Source organism: Mus musculus, chromosome 14 (assembly GCF_000001635.26).
Source record: "Mus musculus strain C57BL/6J chromosome 14, GRCm38.p6 C57BL/6J".
In the NCBI taxonomy this organism is placed as follows: domain Eukaryota; kingdom Metazoa; phylum Chordata; class Mammalia; order Rodentia; family Muridae; genus Mus; species Mus musculus.
In genome coordinates this window covers 23451244-23468103 of record NC_000080.6, presented here as the reverse complement: position 1 = coordinate 23468103, position 16860 = coordinate 23451244, and the positions used below count along the sequence as shown (strand labels likewise).

Below are 16860 nucleotides of genomic sequence, written 5' to 3'. Positions count from 1 at the left end.
CAGCACCCATAGCCCAATAAACTGGGTATGATGATACATTCCTATCATCCTAGCACTTGGGAGGTAGAGGAAGGAAGGTCAGAAGTTTAAGTTCAAGGTCATCCTTAGTTTCATAGCAAACTCAAGATAGTTTGGAGCTCTTTAAGACCAGTCTCAAATTGTAACAAATGGGATCTAAGTTTGATTTTGGGGTGCCTTCTGACATGATGTTCTCACCTGCCATCAAGTCAGAGGAGGCATTCTGGTAAAAGACAAGGCTGCATACTTACTATGCATTCTGTACAAGTTAACCCACATGGTCCTGCCAATCACATGAGCAGAAGAAAGCTCTTTAGAAACAGCATGTAGCCTTCCTAAGATGCAGATGAACACAATGGTTCCCTTGGTCTTTATTAGCCCTTGGCTTTTGAGGGTGCTCTCTAATATCTACTTGTTCTTTGCATAGCACCCAGTTGTCTCCTCTGAATTCTTTAAATGGAGATTTCAAGGCCAGAGGAGTCAAGGAGAGGCAAGAATGAGATCCTGATGCCAAACAGTGCTGGTTCCTAACCCTGGCTCTTGTGATAGGATTCCCTTCTTCATGTTCTTTCTTTAGCATGGTTTGACATCATCGTGTTTAGGACAATTAGCATCATTTATAATCAGAAGCACATAACTCATTGGCATGAAGTACATTTACATGGCTATGTAACTGATACCACCACCCATCTTCAGAATTCTTCTCATCTTGAAAAATTGACTCGTTGTGCCATAAAAGCAATGACTTTCCCTAACCTCACCAGTGCCCTTTGCACCATCCACTTCCGTGAATTTCAGACATGAATCTCAAGTAACTGGGCCCCCCCACCAATCTTTGTCTTTTGTGACTGTGGTCTGTTTTAGCATATGTGGTGAAGGTTTATCCATAGTGTAGTATGTGCCAGAACTTCCTTTCTTGAGAAGGCTAACCAGCATGCCTTTGTGGGTCTGCACATCCTTCTATAGACACTTTGGTATTTTCAGACCTAATAATGCTATTCTGACCCCTTCTCATTTTCTCTAGTTATGTATTCAGGACTGGAATTGCTGCTTGTATAAGCAATCATATTTGGAATCCAAGAACTGTTTCACTGTTTCCCATAGTGGCTGTACTAGTTTACATTCCTACTAAATGTATGTCTTTTTGGAAAGATATTAGTATAATTAAATTAGCAGTTTTATAGTGTGTGAGTATATATATATGTGTGCCTATGTGTGTAATGCCTTGATTAGAAATCTTAAAAAACATTGTAGGCTGTGCATGTGCAAATCACTCCAAAGATATGAAAGTCTTAAATAGTCAGGACAATGAATTTTAAACTCCTTACAATTTGTACAGTTGATTTGATGCTATTGTGTTCAGCATTGTAGACACCATCTGAGAATTTACATACAGATATGGAAGAGGGATTCTTGTTTTATAGAATGTTTTGAACGTTTTTCTCAGTTGTTTGGCTTTCAGTCCACAAACACTGCACATTTGCCACAGAGACAAACCTTTGGGGAAAGAGGCAAGGAGAATCAATGAGAGACAGATGCATCTAGTAGGATGGCTGCTTATATCCTAGCCAGGAAACATATCAGGAAGAATGTGGGAAAATAAACACAAGTTTAAAATTAGATCTAGTCAGCCTCTAGAATAAGTCTTAAAATATAGAACATATTCAGTAAATATTTACTGAGAGAATAAATCAATGAAATATTTTTGCTAAGTTTAACAAAAGCATAACAATATTATTATTATATAAAGAAACTGTTTCTATTTACTTACCAAATTTACTGACTAACTGTTAATTCATTATTCACAGAAGCATCCAACCAATTTTAATAATTAAGCGATCAATATGAAACCCATATTATTTGGACATTACCAGTAATGTTAAGATAAAGTTTATATTGTCAGTATGTTTGGAAATCACTTGTAATATTTAAATTAGAAAAAAATGTCTGTTATATTAATAGAGAGCTGTACAAGCACAAGCCAGACAAAGTCCCAGCATGAAGACAGGAGGTGGGCACAAAGATGCATCCCTAGCTAAGGGGATATTGACAATTAATAGCTGTTGGAAGAGGGAATATCAGTTTTCATTAATGTATGGCTACCTGATAGTTCAACTACCAGGTGCAGGTACTACCAGGTGAAAATCCTGGTAGGTCAATCATCCTCCAGTAGATGAACACACATCCAAGAATATATGGGCCACACAAATGGGACTTGATGAGTTTTAAAAAAGAAAAAAAAAAAGAAGAAACAAAGGTAGGAAGGGGGGGGGTAGATCTGGTAAGACTTGTAGAAGGGGCTTGACTATGGTAAAATTATATTACATGAAATTCTCCAAGAACTGATAAAATGTATTAAATAACAAAAAATGCTTTAACAAAAAAAATGTTTCTTTAAAAAAAATAGGTAGAACTCTTATACCTTTAGGTAAACTATTTTTTCCACAAAGCTCTGCGTAGCTAACACCTGACATACAGAGGCAGACAGAAGCAGCTCCTTCCAAGGAGGGTAACTTATGATCTCAGGCTGAGCATGAAGCCCATGAGGGAGGGGGCATCCCATTCACTTCCTGAGTTTTTATTCTGGATTTGATGGCCTGAGTATAACCACATGGTTGAAGCCTCTGCTCTTTCTCAGGCTCCCCACATCTCCTCCACACCCGGATGTTTCAGTTCTCTCAGTTAACTGAGGGATCAGTCATGGTCAGGATTCCTCACAGCATAAGAAGAGAACAACAAACTGTTAAGAGCTACTTCCTGTGGCTAGAACAGCTTCCTGTTGTCATCTTATTACTTAAGCCATCACAGGAAGTGAAGCCTGGGAAGCTATAGGGCAGAGCCAGCCAAGGCGGTCACAGACTCCTCAATGCAGAGTGATTCAGGCTTGTTGTCTAATTTAAGAGTTTCCAAAGATTGAGTGCAATGAAATCACTGCTTGGAGACAGTTATTGGGAAACCCAGATAGACCTTATTATTTAGAAAAAAATAAAAACATGCTTTTTAATGAAGTTTTGGGCATGACTCCTTTGAAACTATATTTTGCTTATTGTGATATTCTTAGTAGGGTGAGAAAAAAAATGTTTCCCCAAAGTAGGAATATGTAGATTAAATGTAATACATAGTGTGTGGGCATGTGTGCGTGCACATGTGCATGCATGTGTGTAAAAGTCTTCAGACAATACATTATCTATTTTAAAAACTAGTATCCTGCCACTCAAAAATAGTTGCTACTGATCTGCTATAAATACTTCTAGACTTTTTCATACAGCCCTATAAATATAAAAGCAGATATAACTTTTAAAAATAAAATCACCTCGGGGCAGACGACCATGCAGTTAAGAGCACTTGCTGCCTTTCTATACAACTTGAGTTCAGTTCTCAGTACCCACACTGTCTGGCTCCAGCAGATCTGATACCTTCTTCTGGCCTCCATTGGTACCCATGTCCATGTGGCATTCACGCCCTCTCACATACATATACAGAAAAAACCAAACTAATAAACAAATAAAACAGATAAAAATGTCATTATAATCTCTCATTGATTCTAAAATTTCACATGACCTGTGCTTATTTATGATATATCATGAATCAAAAACGTATGTTTATGTGCTTATGATGTAGAAACAAGTTTCAAGAGTGGCACAAACCTACAACTCCATCTTTAGCTTACCTGTTAAAATAATTTGTTTCCTTACAATAGATATGTGAAAATGGGAAACCTGCATAAAAGAGTATATGGTTCTATGAATTTTGAAAATGCCTGCAAAATTGTTCTCCAGAAATTTGTATCAGTTAACACAAATTTGTTCATTGTAGATGGGTTCCCCATACCCTTAGCCTTAGAAATCATGCAGGGTCACAGCAAAGCAAGGACTTAGAGACCTCTCTTGGTCATTAAAAGTGTTTGCTACACAATCTTGAGGACAAGAATTTGGATCTAAGGCTCACAAAAGGTGTGTAGTCTTCAAATGCCTATAACTCCAGCACTGCAGTATCCAATACCATCTTCTACACAAAGACCAATGTACACACATGCCTTTACTCTCACACAGACACAGACAGAAAGACACACATAGTCACACATACACAAGCACATGCACATAAACAATCAAACATATGCATATACACACATGTCCATACTCTCACACAGACACAGACAAAGACATAGACACACATACACACATGCCCATACTCTCACACAGACACAGACAGAGACATAGACACACATACACACATGCCCATACTCTCACACAGACACACAGAGAAAGTCACACACAGTCACACATACACACAAACACACACATACACAAACAAAACAAACATACACATATAGACACATGTCCATATTCTCACACAGACAGAGACAGAAGGACACACACATACCCATATATACTATGTATATACTCTCACATAGACAGATACACACACAGTCACACACACACACACATATCCAATCTCTCACCCAGATGCAGACACACATAAACACAGTCTCACACACACACATACACATATCCATATTCTCACAAAGACACAGAAAGAAACACAGTCTCTCTCTCTCTCTCTCTCTCTCTCTCTCTCTCTCACACACACACACACACACACACAGAGTCACACACAGAGCCACACACATGTAATTAATTTTTTTTAAAGCAATGCAGTGTTTTGAGGGAAATCTACCTGAATTCAATTATTTTTGGGGTCCCTGGGAGCTTCCGGTGGGTGCTGTGGAGATGTCGCCAGCTGCTGAGGTTGTCACCAGGAAGGTCATTGTGTCACTATTGCATTTGTCTCTTTAACTAAGACTGTAACTGGAGCCCCCCCTCTGTCAGAGCTTGTCTATACTTTAAACCCTCTTCCTGTGCACTTTTCTCTTAGATTGAGGAAGACACATGGCAGAAATACTACTTGGAAGGAGTCTCCAATGAAATGTACACAGAATATCTCTCCAGTGCCTTCGTGGGTCTGTCCTTCCCTACTGTTTGTGAGTAAGTGACCATTCACTGGATATTAATTTGCACCTCCCACCTCTGCGCACACTGGTCAGGACACTTGACACTCGTTCAGGGGTCCTTGTGGGTTCAGTCCTGCATGTCTGTGAACAACAATGCATGTTCTGATAAGGTTCCTGCCTTTGGGTTTTGTGCTGGATCCAGTTCATCCCCTAGGTCTGAAAATCTTGATGTGAAATCTGATTTATACAAACTTACAATGTGTGCAATTTGCCTGCACATCTTAAGTAACGCCTTTGAAAGGTGGCACAAACTCATGTGGCCCTGGTTTTGCTTTGTTTCATTTCATCTATATCTGTCTGTCTGTGGTACTAGGCATTGAACCCAGGGCCTCACACTCAATCCCTATCTATCTGCCTTTAATAGAGAAATAAAGCAAATCTTGTCAGTTCCAGGATAAATGAATTTTATCCTCTAATAAAGTCCTTCTAATCAAGTCTGTAGACATTTAAAGCACTTTGGCTATTTACTGAGGAACTATGCTCTCAAGTGCGCAGGAGGAGGCCTGGAAAAGGTCTTTTTCAGCACGTCTGTACTCAAATAGTAAGAACCTGAAATGGTCCCCAGGGCACCTGCAGCAGGACATACCCCGTAGCCCTGGAAGAACAAGCATCCTGGTCCCCAGTGTTCTAGGTGCCCACCTTGAGGCATGATGGGACCCCAGATTTACCACTTAGCATCTCTGGATTGAAGTAAAATCAAAAAAGGAACAAGGTGTGTGTTCCCCATGAAAACAGAAACTCTGAAAGTGGTGGACCTCTAAGCCTGACCCACTAGGACCTGACCCCTTAGCAAAAGTCAATAAATGCTCTCAGTGATAAAAGCTGGCAAGAAACAGATGGATCTGAGCTGCAGGAGAAGAGCCACAGCTTTAAGCCGGCAATTTACCAGCCAAGCCTACCCTCTGGGATTCTAGAATGGGAAGTCTAAAAGTGCTAAATCAAACCTGAGAGCCCTTCATAGTAAAGGAAAGTTAGGGGCTTTGGGACTCTTGTTCTGTTCTCTATGCAGAAGGGAGGGATGGAGATTCCTGTCAGAGAACACAGCAGGTGTTCTCTGCCAATCCCTGAGCCCAAACCCCCAAGCACTCCAAAATGGTTTGGTTGTTTACAGAAATTTCTCACCCTGTCTCTAAGCGATAGTTTAAATGCTAAATGGACTGGAAAAGTGAGCAGGTAATTGATTCTCTTTCGGAAGGAGCGCTTTTGTGGAAATGGAAGCCCTACTGTAACTCCCCTGAGCACCCTCCCTGGGAATGACTTCCCTTCCTGCCACAGGGTGAAGTTAAGCTTCTGGAGATGCTGGGAGGCTGCCCTCCTTTGTAACTCAGCCTGCTTCCAATGGGAAGTCTGGAGAAGTCAGAGCTTCCAATGAAAACAGAAGAAGCTGGCTTTTTAAGAAGGCTCTTGAAGTCCTCTATGGTCAAGACAGGGGTGGTCTGACCATCAGGGCCAAATTGGCAGCACCCAGAGCGGGGGCCCTATAATGTCAGGGATTTGAGCTGGGAAGTTTCAAAGCTCTCTTAGCCATTAATTTTCCTAATTTTTTTTTTTTTTTTGAAACAGGGTTTCTCTGTATAGCCCTGGCTGTCCTGGAACTCACTTTGTAGACCAGGCTAGCCTCGAACTCAGAAATCTGCCTGCCTCTGCCTCCCAAGTGCTGGGATCAAAGGCGTGCGTCACCACAGCTGATTTAACTAGTATGGAGCCTGACAGGAAAGCTCCAGTGAAGTCACTTCCAGCCTTTCCACTTTCTCTCTTCCTTTACTCCTGGGGAGAGGGGATGGAAGTCTTTTTTTTTTTTTTTTTTTTTTTTTCTTTAACTAGAGGCAAGGACTTCAGCCCCTATACTAATGGTGCACTGAACCTGTGGATTTGGCATGGTTTCATTTGTTCAAGGCTAGTTACCAGTATTTCTGAACCATAAAAACAACAAACCAAACCAAAACCTGAGTACTTTCTTTAAAATCCGAGTTGGCCACAGAGTCCATGTTTCTGCACAATACCAACGGGCTCCCACTTGTTTTAGTGAAAGGGCTGGATATGCTTTCTCATAAACAAGGATGGAGTGACCTGAGCTACCCAGGTCAACCCCATCTGCTTGCAGCCTTGGGCGTCTCCACTAGCCTTCTATGACTACTTGGGAGTCTGCAGTCATGCAGAGGCTGTGTAGCCCAGTTCCAGCTTCTAGGAGGAGCAGTTCTCACCGTTAGTCGTCAGAAGAGTTGACTTTTTCCAGGTGTGGGGAGGAAGAGGAAGGTAGGAAGCTAAAAGCTCCAAGGCAGCTTCCTTGGGAGCACGAGAGTCAGGCATAACACCAGTAAGATATGAATTATTTCCCTTGATCGATACTCATCTTTAGAGTGTGTTCTAATGAGGGAAAAGCTATTTTAGACCTACCTTGTTGTCAGAGAATTTAGTATTTGTTCAGTAAAGTGTCGGGATGGGAAGAAAAAAAAAAAAAACAGCTTCCGATGTGAGTGAGAATGTGTTCGGCTTAGTGCTATTATTCCTGTAATGCAGCAATTCGGCAGAGGTGGAAGTGATCAATAAAGAAAGGACATTTAATGAGATTTAGGAACAACCCAAAACATTGAAGCTCTCTTCAAGCATTTGATTATCTTGAGGCTTAATTATCTGTGTTTTCTACTTTAAATTAAAGAAAAGCCATAACTCAAAGTTACCAGCAGTTTAATGATAACACTCTTCAATTCGGGTTAATTAAAGCGCAGCCGTAATTAGAGTGTAGTGTTGTATATCACCAGGCTGCCGCGTAAGTATTTTCATTACTGTAAGAATTGGCTATTCAATTTCAAGATGACATAAAGGACGCCCAAATATATTTTAAGCCGGTTTGTGGAGACGGAAAAGAATCGGGGAATATTCCGGGTATAATAAAGCACAGATAAAATATACAGATTTTCAGAGTGGTTTCCATAATTATGTACCACACTAAAACAATATGCAACCAATGATGTTGCAAAGCATGGAAAGAAATAAATTTCCTCTTCCCCTAGGCTGGCAGCATGCCACCTAGCAGGTGGTATTGGTGCTCAAGAGAACCCGGAGTTTTCTCAAAAGCTAGATAGAGTCGTCCTACAAAAGGAGAAGGGGCCGGTAGCAGGTGAAATTGAAGGTCGTCTCTGAAGAAAACAGAAAGGGTGGGGACAGTGCAGGGGAGGCAGAGGCCCCCAAAACTCACTTCTTCAAAATTTCAAGCTGAGGGGTCTCCAGGGTGCAGGATTAGATCCCAGACACAGTGGCAGCCCTTTGATTCTACCTTATGTGTGACCAAAAGGCAGGACATCGATCCCAAGCCAGATGCTCATTTAGACAAAATGCACGATCTTACCTAACCTACCCCTGCATTGTCTCAAACAATGAAGTGAGGTTTATTCTGAAAGGGCTAGGGGTGTCAGAGTAATATAAACACCTCACGTTGTACACAAGAGGTCCCTTAGCTTCAAACATGGAGACTCAGATGACCTCTGGACACCTTTCCAAAACCACTTGGAAAACAAAGGACAGAACAACAGAACCAGGGTTTTGAGGCTCCTCCAGTCTCGTGCAACTAGGAACAGGTTAGAGTAGGTGACAGTCGAAGGCTGGCTCATTAATGCTTTCCTGGGAAACTTATAAAATGATATCCACACTTCAGCTCCAGATGTTAAAATCTGGAGTAAGGCTTTAAAGTGCGCACTAATGATTTATTTTTAAATGAACAAGTGAGGTGACCCTTAGCTGAAATCTGAGGATGGGAAGCTGCTCCGTCCTCCCCACACCCCACCCCATCCCACCCTCTGTCCTGCAGCCTCTGCAGCCTGCTTTGAGCCCCAGTACTTAGGCAAATCAGAGAATCACGGGTGGATTTGCGTCTTGCAAGCTTATGTTAAGATGTGGGCCTTTGGGAGCTAGAGAGCTAGGCTGAGGGTGCTTGCTGCTCTTGCAGAAGGTCAGAGTTCAGTTCTCAGTGCTCTCTCTAGCAGCTCACAACCACCTGTAAGTCCAGCACCTGGGGGTCAACTGCCCTCTTCTTCTTGGTGGGTTTCTATATACTAGCAAAAACGTAAGTTTGAAAAAAAGATCAGAGCTTTTGCATCAACTTCCTCTTCAGCATCACCTTTGAGATCTAAAATACCAACAACCACCTGCTTCTCCCCTCCTTTTCCAGCAAGGGCGTGTAAAAATGCAAATGACCAGTCTCAAGCCTCCAGCAAGGTTAGAGTACTGAAGCTGCATTTAACCTTAAACAGTCTTATTCTTTGAGCAATATGACACTGTCCAACATATTGAAAGAAGTGACAAAGAACTGAAGTCCGGCCCTCAGGTCAGCCACTTGCTGAGTTAAGATTCTCTGCACTTTTTCTGTGGTAGCACCAGATGTCTGGCCTTAGATGTGGTGCATGTGGTGAGATTCCTCGTGTTCCCCATGTCTTAGTACTTATTACTCATCTTCCCTTTCGGTCTGCCTTCCCCAACCCCATTCTCATCAACTATAAGCAGGCAGGCAGGCAGGCAGGCAGGCAGGCAGGCAGGCAGGAAGAAGGAAGGAAGAGAGGGGAGAGGGAAGAAGGGAAGGAAAGGGAAAAGAAGAGGGAAAAAAGGGAAAAGGGAAAAAGGGAAAAGGGAAAAGAAAAAGGGAAAGGGAAGGGCAAAAAGGGAAAGGGAAAAAGGGGGAAAAAGGGAAAAAGGGAAAAAAGGGAATAAAAGGAAAAAAAGGGGGAAAGGGGGAAACAAGGGAAGAAGGGAAAAAAGGGAAAGGGAAAGGGAAAGAAGGAAAGGGAAGGGATAGACATGTTGGCAGTTCCTGTTTCTTTTACTTTTATTGTTTAGTAAAATTCTCCAGTTATTATTAGTCACAAATCAATAGAACAGAAATGTGATGAATTAGAATATTTTCACCACTGCATCAACTTTGTTTTCTTAGATTTGATTAACTATTAAACATGGAAACTTGATGACAATTCTTTTGAACACGAAGTAAAGAATTTGTTTCCCAGTTAGTGCCGTCTTCAGAGTTTGAACTTGGGTTGAGGGAGCCCATGCCCGTACTCAGGGAGCACTAACACCTTCACGTGCTGGTAAACGCATACAACTGGTGTTAGGGCTCTCAAGGCTTCCTATACACCGAGGAAACAAGAGATGATGCCGTTTTATAGAGCTGGTCCTGAAAGAAGCTTAGGTTCAGATGTTGGGAAAGTCCCCAGGGAATAGAGAAGCTGGGCCTCACAGCACCATAGGCAGTTTTTGCAACACACATGTTCCTTTGAGGTTTTCTGATAATAACCCTGTAGATGGGGGAGAGAGGCACATTGCCTAGCGTTTGACATGTGATGCTTTGGGAGGCAATAGTGGTAGTAGTTTCATTGTGAGAGTTAGTAAAGGTGAGGATGCTCAGGTAGGTGGGGGTGGGAGAAGGTGGGCAGGATGACCTGATAGAAAGCAGGCTCAGCAATTGGGTTGCCAAGAACACAGAGTTCCAGGTCTGGAGTCTCACAGCGAGCCTACTAATCAGTCATTCATCACTTGCAAAATATAAAAGCTTAATTGTATGAGGTTTTACAGCTCAGAGGGGATTAGGACAAGAGATGTGTTTAAAATACGATGTGTCTCTCTGTCTCTCTGCAGCTGATGGAGCAGTTAAAATTCAGCTTTGATGCTGGGCAGTTAGTGCTTGAGCAACTTGGGGAAATGCAGTGGGCTGTGCTGCAGGGCAGTTCAGCCCCCAATTCTGGCTGCAAAATGTGGATGCTACTATATTGGTTTCAGGCAATGAAGAAGATTCTGGGGAGGGGGAACTCTCCATTTTCTCATTTATCCACCTGCTTTCCATATGCCTGGAATTGAGAAAATTGGACTCTCTGTGTCATCTTGTATGGGACAGATTTTTCAAAAGAAGCCACATGAAGAAAGTCAAAATTGGTACAGCATAGGTAAAGAAAGGCCTCTTGCCCAGTGTCAACTTGAGTTCTATAATTCCATTGGTTGTTTTAAAAAGATCTAATCTCAGTGTGAAACAGAGACCAGACAAACCCACTTGTTCCAGGGTAAACTCACGTAGCCTAACTTCAGAAAAATTTGTGCCAACAGAACTTAGGTAAAAACTTAAATCTTGCCTTAAAAATTTTTTCCTGTCAGAGATGGTGCTACCCAGCCGCCTATGTTGGGAATTTTGTAAATTGGGTTGTAAATGGTTGTAGATGTGAGTGTGACACTGGTGACTACTTCGGCTACAGGAACTGAGGAGGTGGCAGCTAGTTCTTTCTGAACCATGAGATAAACCACTGGCAATCAACACCCCCCCACACACACCCCGAAACCCTCGTGCAAGGTTGTAGAGGCTAATAATGGTTTGGAATTCTGGAGAGAGGCATCAGGCAAAGAATCTAGTTGGAACTGATTTTCCCTGGTAGCTGAGTGTGCAGTGTAAGCCCACAGCCTGTGGTGTGTGTTTCAGAGGAAGAAGGACAGTAAAACTTTCCCCAAAGTGCATTTGTTAGCACTTTAGAAAAGCTCTAACTGTTCACATCAAAGAATTAAAGTATTTTCAAGTTTAAATGTCTTAGGTCTGTTAGGGAAGACAGGCACTGTGCTTGGTGTGTGCACGAATGCATGTGTGTGTTCATGTGTGTGTGCGTGTGTGTGCCTGTGTGCTGGGCATGGATAGACATGCCTGTATTTGAGAGTAGGTATGTTCTGAAAACTGTCCCATCCATCCTTATCAAAATTACAAAGAAATGGAGTCTAATATCTCCACTAACAGTCCAAAATTACTATTTTCTTTGTGCTCAGTATTACAAATCTTGCTGTTTAAAAAAATATATTTTAAGTATATCTTCTTTTCTCCAGAAGCCATCCTTTCCAATTAAAGTTAAATGTGGTTATTTTCTACTCTGGCCCCTTATTTTCCAGGACACAGTGTTTGTACCACTTCCGTGGTGATTATGGAAGTTATACTGAGGTTCCTGGGCCTCTGAGTAGCTGGAGGGGAGCTGGTGCTCATAGGGGGAGCTGGGTTTAGAAGGCTCGGTGGGTTTAGATAGTTTAGAAGCTGCTCTTTCTTTTTTTCTGACACTTTCCGGGTGGCAGTCCTTTGCTCTAAGCCCCATCTTTGTCTCCAGTTTGTAAGCATACTGGAAAGTGCAAACTCCATGACAGGTTTCTATGCTTAATTCACACCAGCAAGTAATCTTTGCAGTCAAGGGGACTGATTTAATGGCAGGGACAATTTATTTCTCTCTGGGTAGTTAGAGACAGCTGGACTCTAATTCTTGAGAGCCTTTGTTCAGGAACATCTGGGTTGAAAATACTATAGTTAACAGATGATGCTGGTAATAAAAGAAAGGGGGCTTTGTATAATGGCATAGTCAAATTTGGTAGACCTCAACTTAATAATTATAAGGGAAGCAATCTAACTTGTTATTACAACAGTTTTATTGCAGATTTCTGGTTTAAGACCTTTTTGTGACAAGTGGCATTTTCCCCTCTTGGAGGAAAAAGGGGGGGTCATTTTTATTTCCCTGTAGTTTTTGCAACCAGTGACAACTTCCCACTCTGGACATATTGGGAGACTTCGTTTTAGAAACTAAGAATTAAACTCTTGCTAACTTACAGCTGGCTTTATCTTATTTATTATGCTGTGAAGCCTTTTTGGATTTTTTTTCTCATTCTTTCCCCAGCCCTGATTGGTTTTCTCAATTCTACACAAGTTCTATATACATGGAAATACAGCGAGCTGAGAAAGGGGGAGGAATAGAGATACCTGTTTAATCAATATTTAAACTATAGATGCATGCAGAGGCAGACATCAATAAAGATGGAAAGGGAAGGCAGTCTGAGTAGTAGGAAGGGGTGGGCACTGTGGGACACTGGAGAAAGTGAACCCCCTGAGGAGTCCCTTTTAGCTCCATGAAGGATGGCTCCAGTGTGACCATATTTGGTTTGCCAAGGAAAGCTGAGAAACCAGTTTTATGAAATCACATGTTGATGTCTATTTCCAGTATTTGAAGGAATACTGTGCTGGCCAAATAGTGTGGGCCAGTTGCACTTTTGGCTTCCTCTGCTCATCCGAGGATCAGCAGCACCCCACACCACATGGAGACTGAGGCTCCACTTACCTTTCTAAATGCAAAAGCCATTTGACCTTGAGCCTGTGGATTTTCCCTCCTCAGACTTCAGTTTGTCTTCTATAGAAGGAGGCTCTGGTCTTCTGGAGGGCCTCGGTTTGATCTCCAGCACTCACGTAGCAGCTCGTAACCATCTGTAACTCAGTGCACAAGACTGCCTGCATTGGATTCACTTACGAAGGGATACAATCTACTTTTGATCTTAGCTAAAATGCTGTAAAGCAACCGAATGCACACATAGCAGCGAACCTTTCCCGTCCCAACAGGAGGATTAAGTCTGTACAAACAATGAAGAACTTGGATCCCATGAACTACCAGACTCCAAGATAAAAATGACAGTGGTCCCATGGTCTCTGCTGAGATCACTTTCTTACTGAATTTTTTTTTATTTTTATTTTTGGATACTGTTTAGATTCATCCAGTAATTTTCTTCAACAAACAGTGAATAAAGAATATGACTTATTAAAACAGTTTAAACTTCAGGAAGAGCAGCTCTACAAGGAGTTAATGGAGTGCTATGGAACATAAACTAAGAAGACCATTTCCTTGCTATAGTTGGTGATACTTGGGTCGGTGGTTCAGAACTGTTCTGCACAACTACCTCAAGGTCTAGGTCTAGCAGACCAGTAGCAGGAATCAGCCTTAAAATTGCAGGGAGAGCCCAGATACACTGTACGGAAGTGTTCCTCTAAAGCCTGATTGTCAAAAGCAATATTAAGGAGCTAGGACCTCTCATGTAAGAAAAAACAGTTGATCTTATTTTCTAAAGAGAATATGAGGTACTCACCCTTCACCCGTACCTTTCTTGCAAGCTACACATCTCTATGCCTAGCAGATCTTACTAAGTCATTTTTTCAAAGATTTATTTGTTATATATAAGTACACCATAGCTGTCTTCAGATACACCAGAAGAAGACATCAGATTTCATTATAGATGGTTGTCAGCCATCATGTGGTTGCTAGGATTTGAACTCAGAACCCCTGGAAAAGCAGTCAGTGCTCTTAACTGCTGAGCCATCTCTCCAGCCCAAGTCAATTCTTCATTGTAGACTAACTACAGGGAATGAGATGGTTTAGTTGGTAAAGTGCACATTGCAAGCATGAAGACCCAAGTTCAATCCTCAGCATCTGTGTGAAAGCCAGGTTTGCTCTCTATGCATTTGCAATCCTAACGCTGGGACGGCCTGAACAGGAAGATTCCTGAATCTCACCAACCAGACAGTTGGGCAGAATTGGTGATCTTCACCTCCAACTGAGAGACCTTGTCTCAAAAAACAATATATGAGAAGCAGTCCTCAAGCAGACCTCTGGCCTCCACAATGTGCACATGCACCCCTTACACACACATATATCTGCACATAAGTCAAATCAACTCCATGTCTTTCTTTTACTGAGAATAAGCAACATATACCTTGAAGGGGCCTTTTACCCACCTTGTTTTCTGACCCACTCATGATTTGTCTTGCCTTGTTCTTTCAATGACAGCTTTATAGGCTCTGTATCTGATTATCAAATATTCAGACCATTTCCCTGCCTCAGGACTTTTGTTCTTGCCATTTCTACCCCACACTTGACCCCAGAGATCCCTTTCCCAAACCTTCTCATTCCCATCTCATCTCTGGTGCTCTCTGCATCTTCAGGGTGGTCCTCTTAAACCCATTTCCTAGTTAGTCTTTATTCTCACAAGTCAAAACAATTTCTACATTTGTCATGGCCTAGAAATTTATTATTGATTCACATATATATTGGCTTATAATTGTTCTTTCCCGATGAAAAACACACTTCACTGGAGAGGAAGATGTATCTTCCTCCTAGGGTCAGCCAGAGGCCTAGTACTTAACCATGGCATGGACTGTGTGGGTGTTCTAGGTCTTAGCTTTAGCAGCAGTCAAACAGAACTATTGATGAAGGGTAGTATCCCCAGCTTAGGAAGGTGTGGAGAAGTCAGTAGAGCCATCAAGGAAGGCCTTACCCTTTGACCTAATAACTCTTTCCATTTACTGTGCTGAGCCAGGGCTCACTTGTCATTATCACTGAGTAATGGTTCATTATTTAAAACCTCCTAAAATATACCATAATGCTTATTATAGAAATATGGGATGCATAATATATATGGTTCATTTTTTAGTTCATGTGAGCCCTTATCTCTTTAAATAGCCAATGCACACCTCAATCTAAATCATAATATATGAATTCAGGTTTATATTTTTTTCTTTGTGGCCTTAACATCTTAAAACAATTTTCAAAATTCATTTATTAAAACTTTTCTACTCCACATGAATAAGACTACTTTGAATCTTTTTCTGCACAAGCATGCTATGACAGCTCCTTTTATTTTCTTGGAGTTGAGACACTGTGAGTAGAATTCATCTCCGTAAGGAGTTCCTCTCTGTTAGTGTCTCCATTCACCATGCACTGTGGAGAAACTCCAAACGTCTTGAAGATGTTTCTGTGGCTGAGGAGAGAATGTTCAGATATGCACAACTATGAGAAGCAGCCACAGCCAGTGTAAACTTAGCTAGGAGCTAAAAGATTTGCATCTAGGAAAGGAGCTAGAGATGTTTTGGAAATAAATCTGAAAAGGAAGCAATAGTCAGAATACTGGTTGGAGGATAGACAAGATATGACCTGGGAAGATGGTTGGCAAGAAAAGAGAAGAGGAAATATTGGGGGGCAGAAGGGGTACAAGAGTGAAGCCAGAGAGGCAGGAACAAGCCTGCAGGAAACAGTCTGGTCTGCAGCCCAGAACTGTGGGCAGATGAGGTGAGACAGCTTGGATAGAGCCAGGAGTGACAAAGCTGTAGTCATGTGCTGGGCACTTAGACGGAGGCTAAGTATTATTACCATCATTCCAAGCACACAGGGGTCTGCTCTGAACAACAATATAGGCCATTTGTACAAAAGACCGAAATGGAATCCAAATAACAGGTTGCACTGCTCCAAGTCTCCCTTCCCCCGCCCCCGCCATAGTTAACATTTTACTACCCAACTGAGTAACTAATGAATCTGGCGGGTGTAAATCCCCAGACACAAATCTCTGCTTGGGGTCTGTGTCTAGACATCCAGACCAGAGCCCAATTTGCACTTATCACTTGTGGGGAATCAGGTTTAATGGGGGATATGGGGAGGTGTCATTTTACTGGCCCTGCCTTTGGCACCTGGCGGTAGACTGAGGATCCCCTGGATAATGACCGTGTTAGGGGACTGGAAGTTCCTAGGTAAGTTTGGTATATGGCTCTGCTATCAGGAAGTACTGACTGGGAGGCCTTTCCTTCTCATTGCAGGCTGTGTTTTGTGAAGCTTAAGCTCCTGATGATAGCCATTGAGTACAAGTCTGCCAACAGAGAGAGCCGGTAAGTTGCTGTTCGAGTTGGAAGTGTATATCCTGGGAAGGTCCGTCCATGTTCTCTTTCTTGAATATGATTTATTTGTTTGGAACCCAACTCAGCAGCTCCCTGACCCTGCAAAACATTTCAAGACATGGCAGGCTCTGTCATTCCATGTCCCAGTGGGCATCCAGAGACAATTACCCTGGAGAAGAGGAGGAGAGGAGAGAGACATTCTCAGTAGCTCTACCCACTATGCTATGCCTTCTATCCATGAAAGCAGGAGCAGATTCCCTCTTGAAGCCCCTTTTACTGCTGTAAGCAAAAAGCAGGTGGCCTCTGGCCTTCCTTACAAGCAGCCTGCAGTAGAGCTGTGATGGGA

At 42.2% G+C, this 16860-nt stretch overlaps 1 protein-coding gene across 55 annotated transcripts in view; it reads left to right on the top strand.

Moving 5' to 3' along the window:
- Positions 1 to 16860, top strand: part of Kcnma1 (potassium large conductance calcium-activated channel, subfamily M, alpha member 1) — a 712823-nt gene that overhangs the window by 537007 nt on the left and 158956 nt on the right. For all 55 annotated transcript variants that reach the window (XM_017315884.2, XM_017315873.2, XM_017315871.2 and 52 more), the window contains 2 exons: positions 4894 to 5003; positions 16437 to 16505. In XM_017315884.2, the coding sequence (XP_017171373.1) occupies positions 4894 to 5003; positions 16437 to 16505 (179 nt within the window). The remainder of the gene's footprint in view (positions 1 to 4893; positions 5004 to 16436; positions 16506 to 16860) is intronic.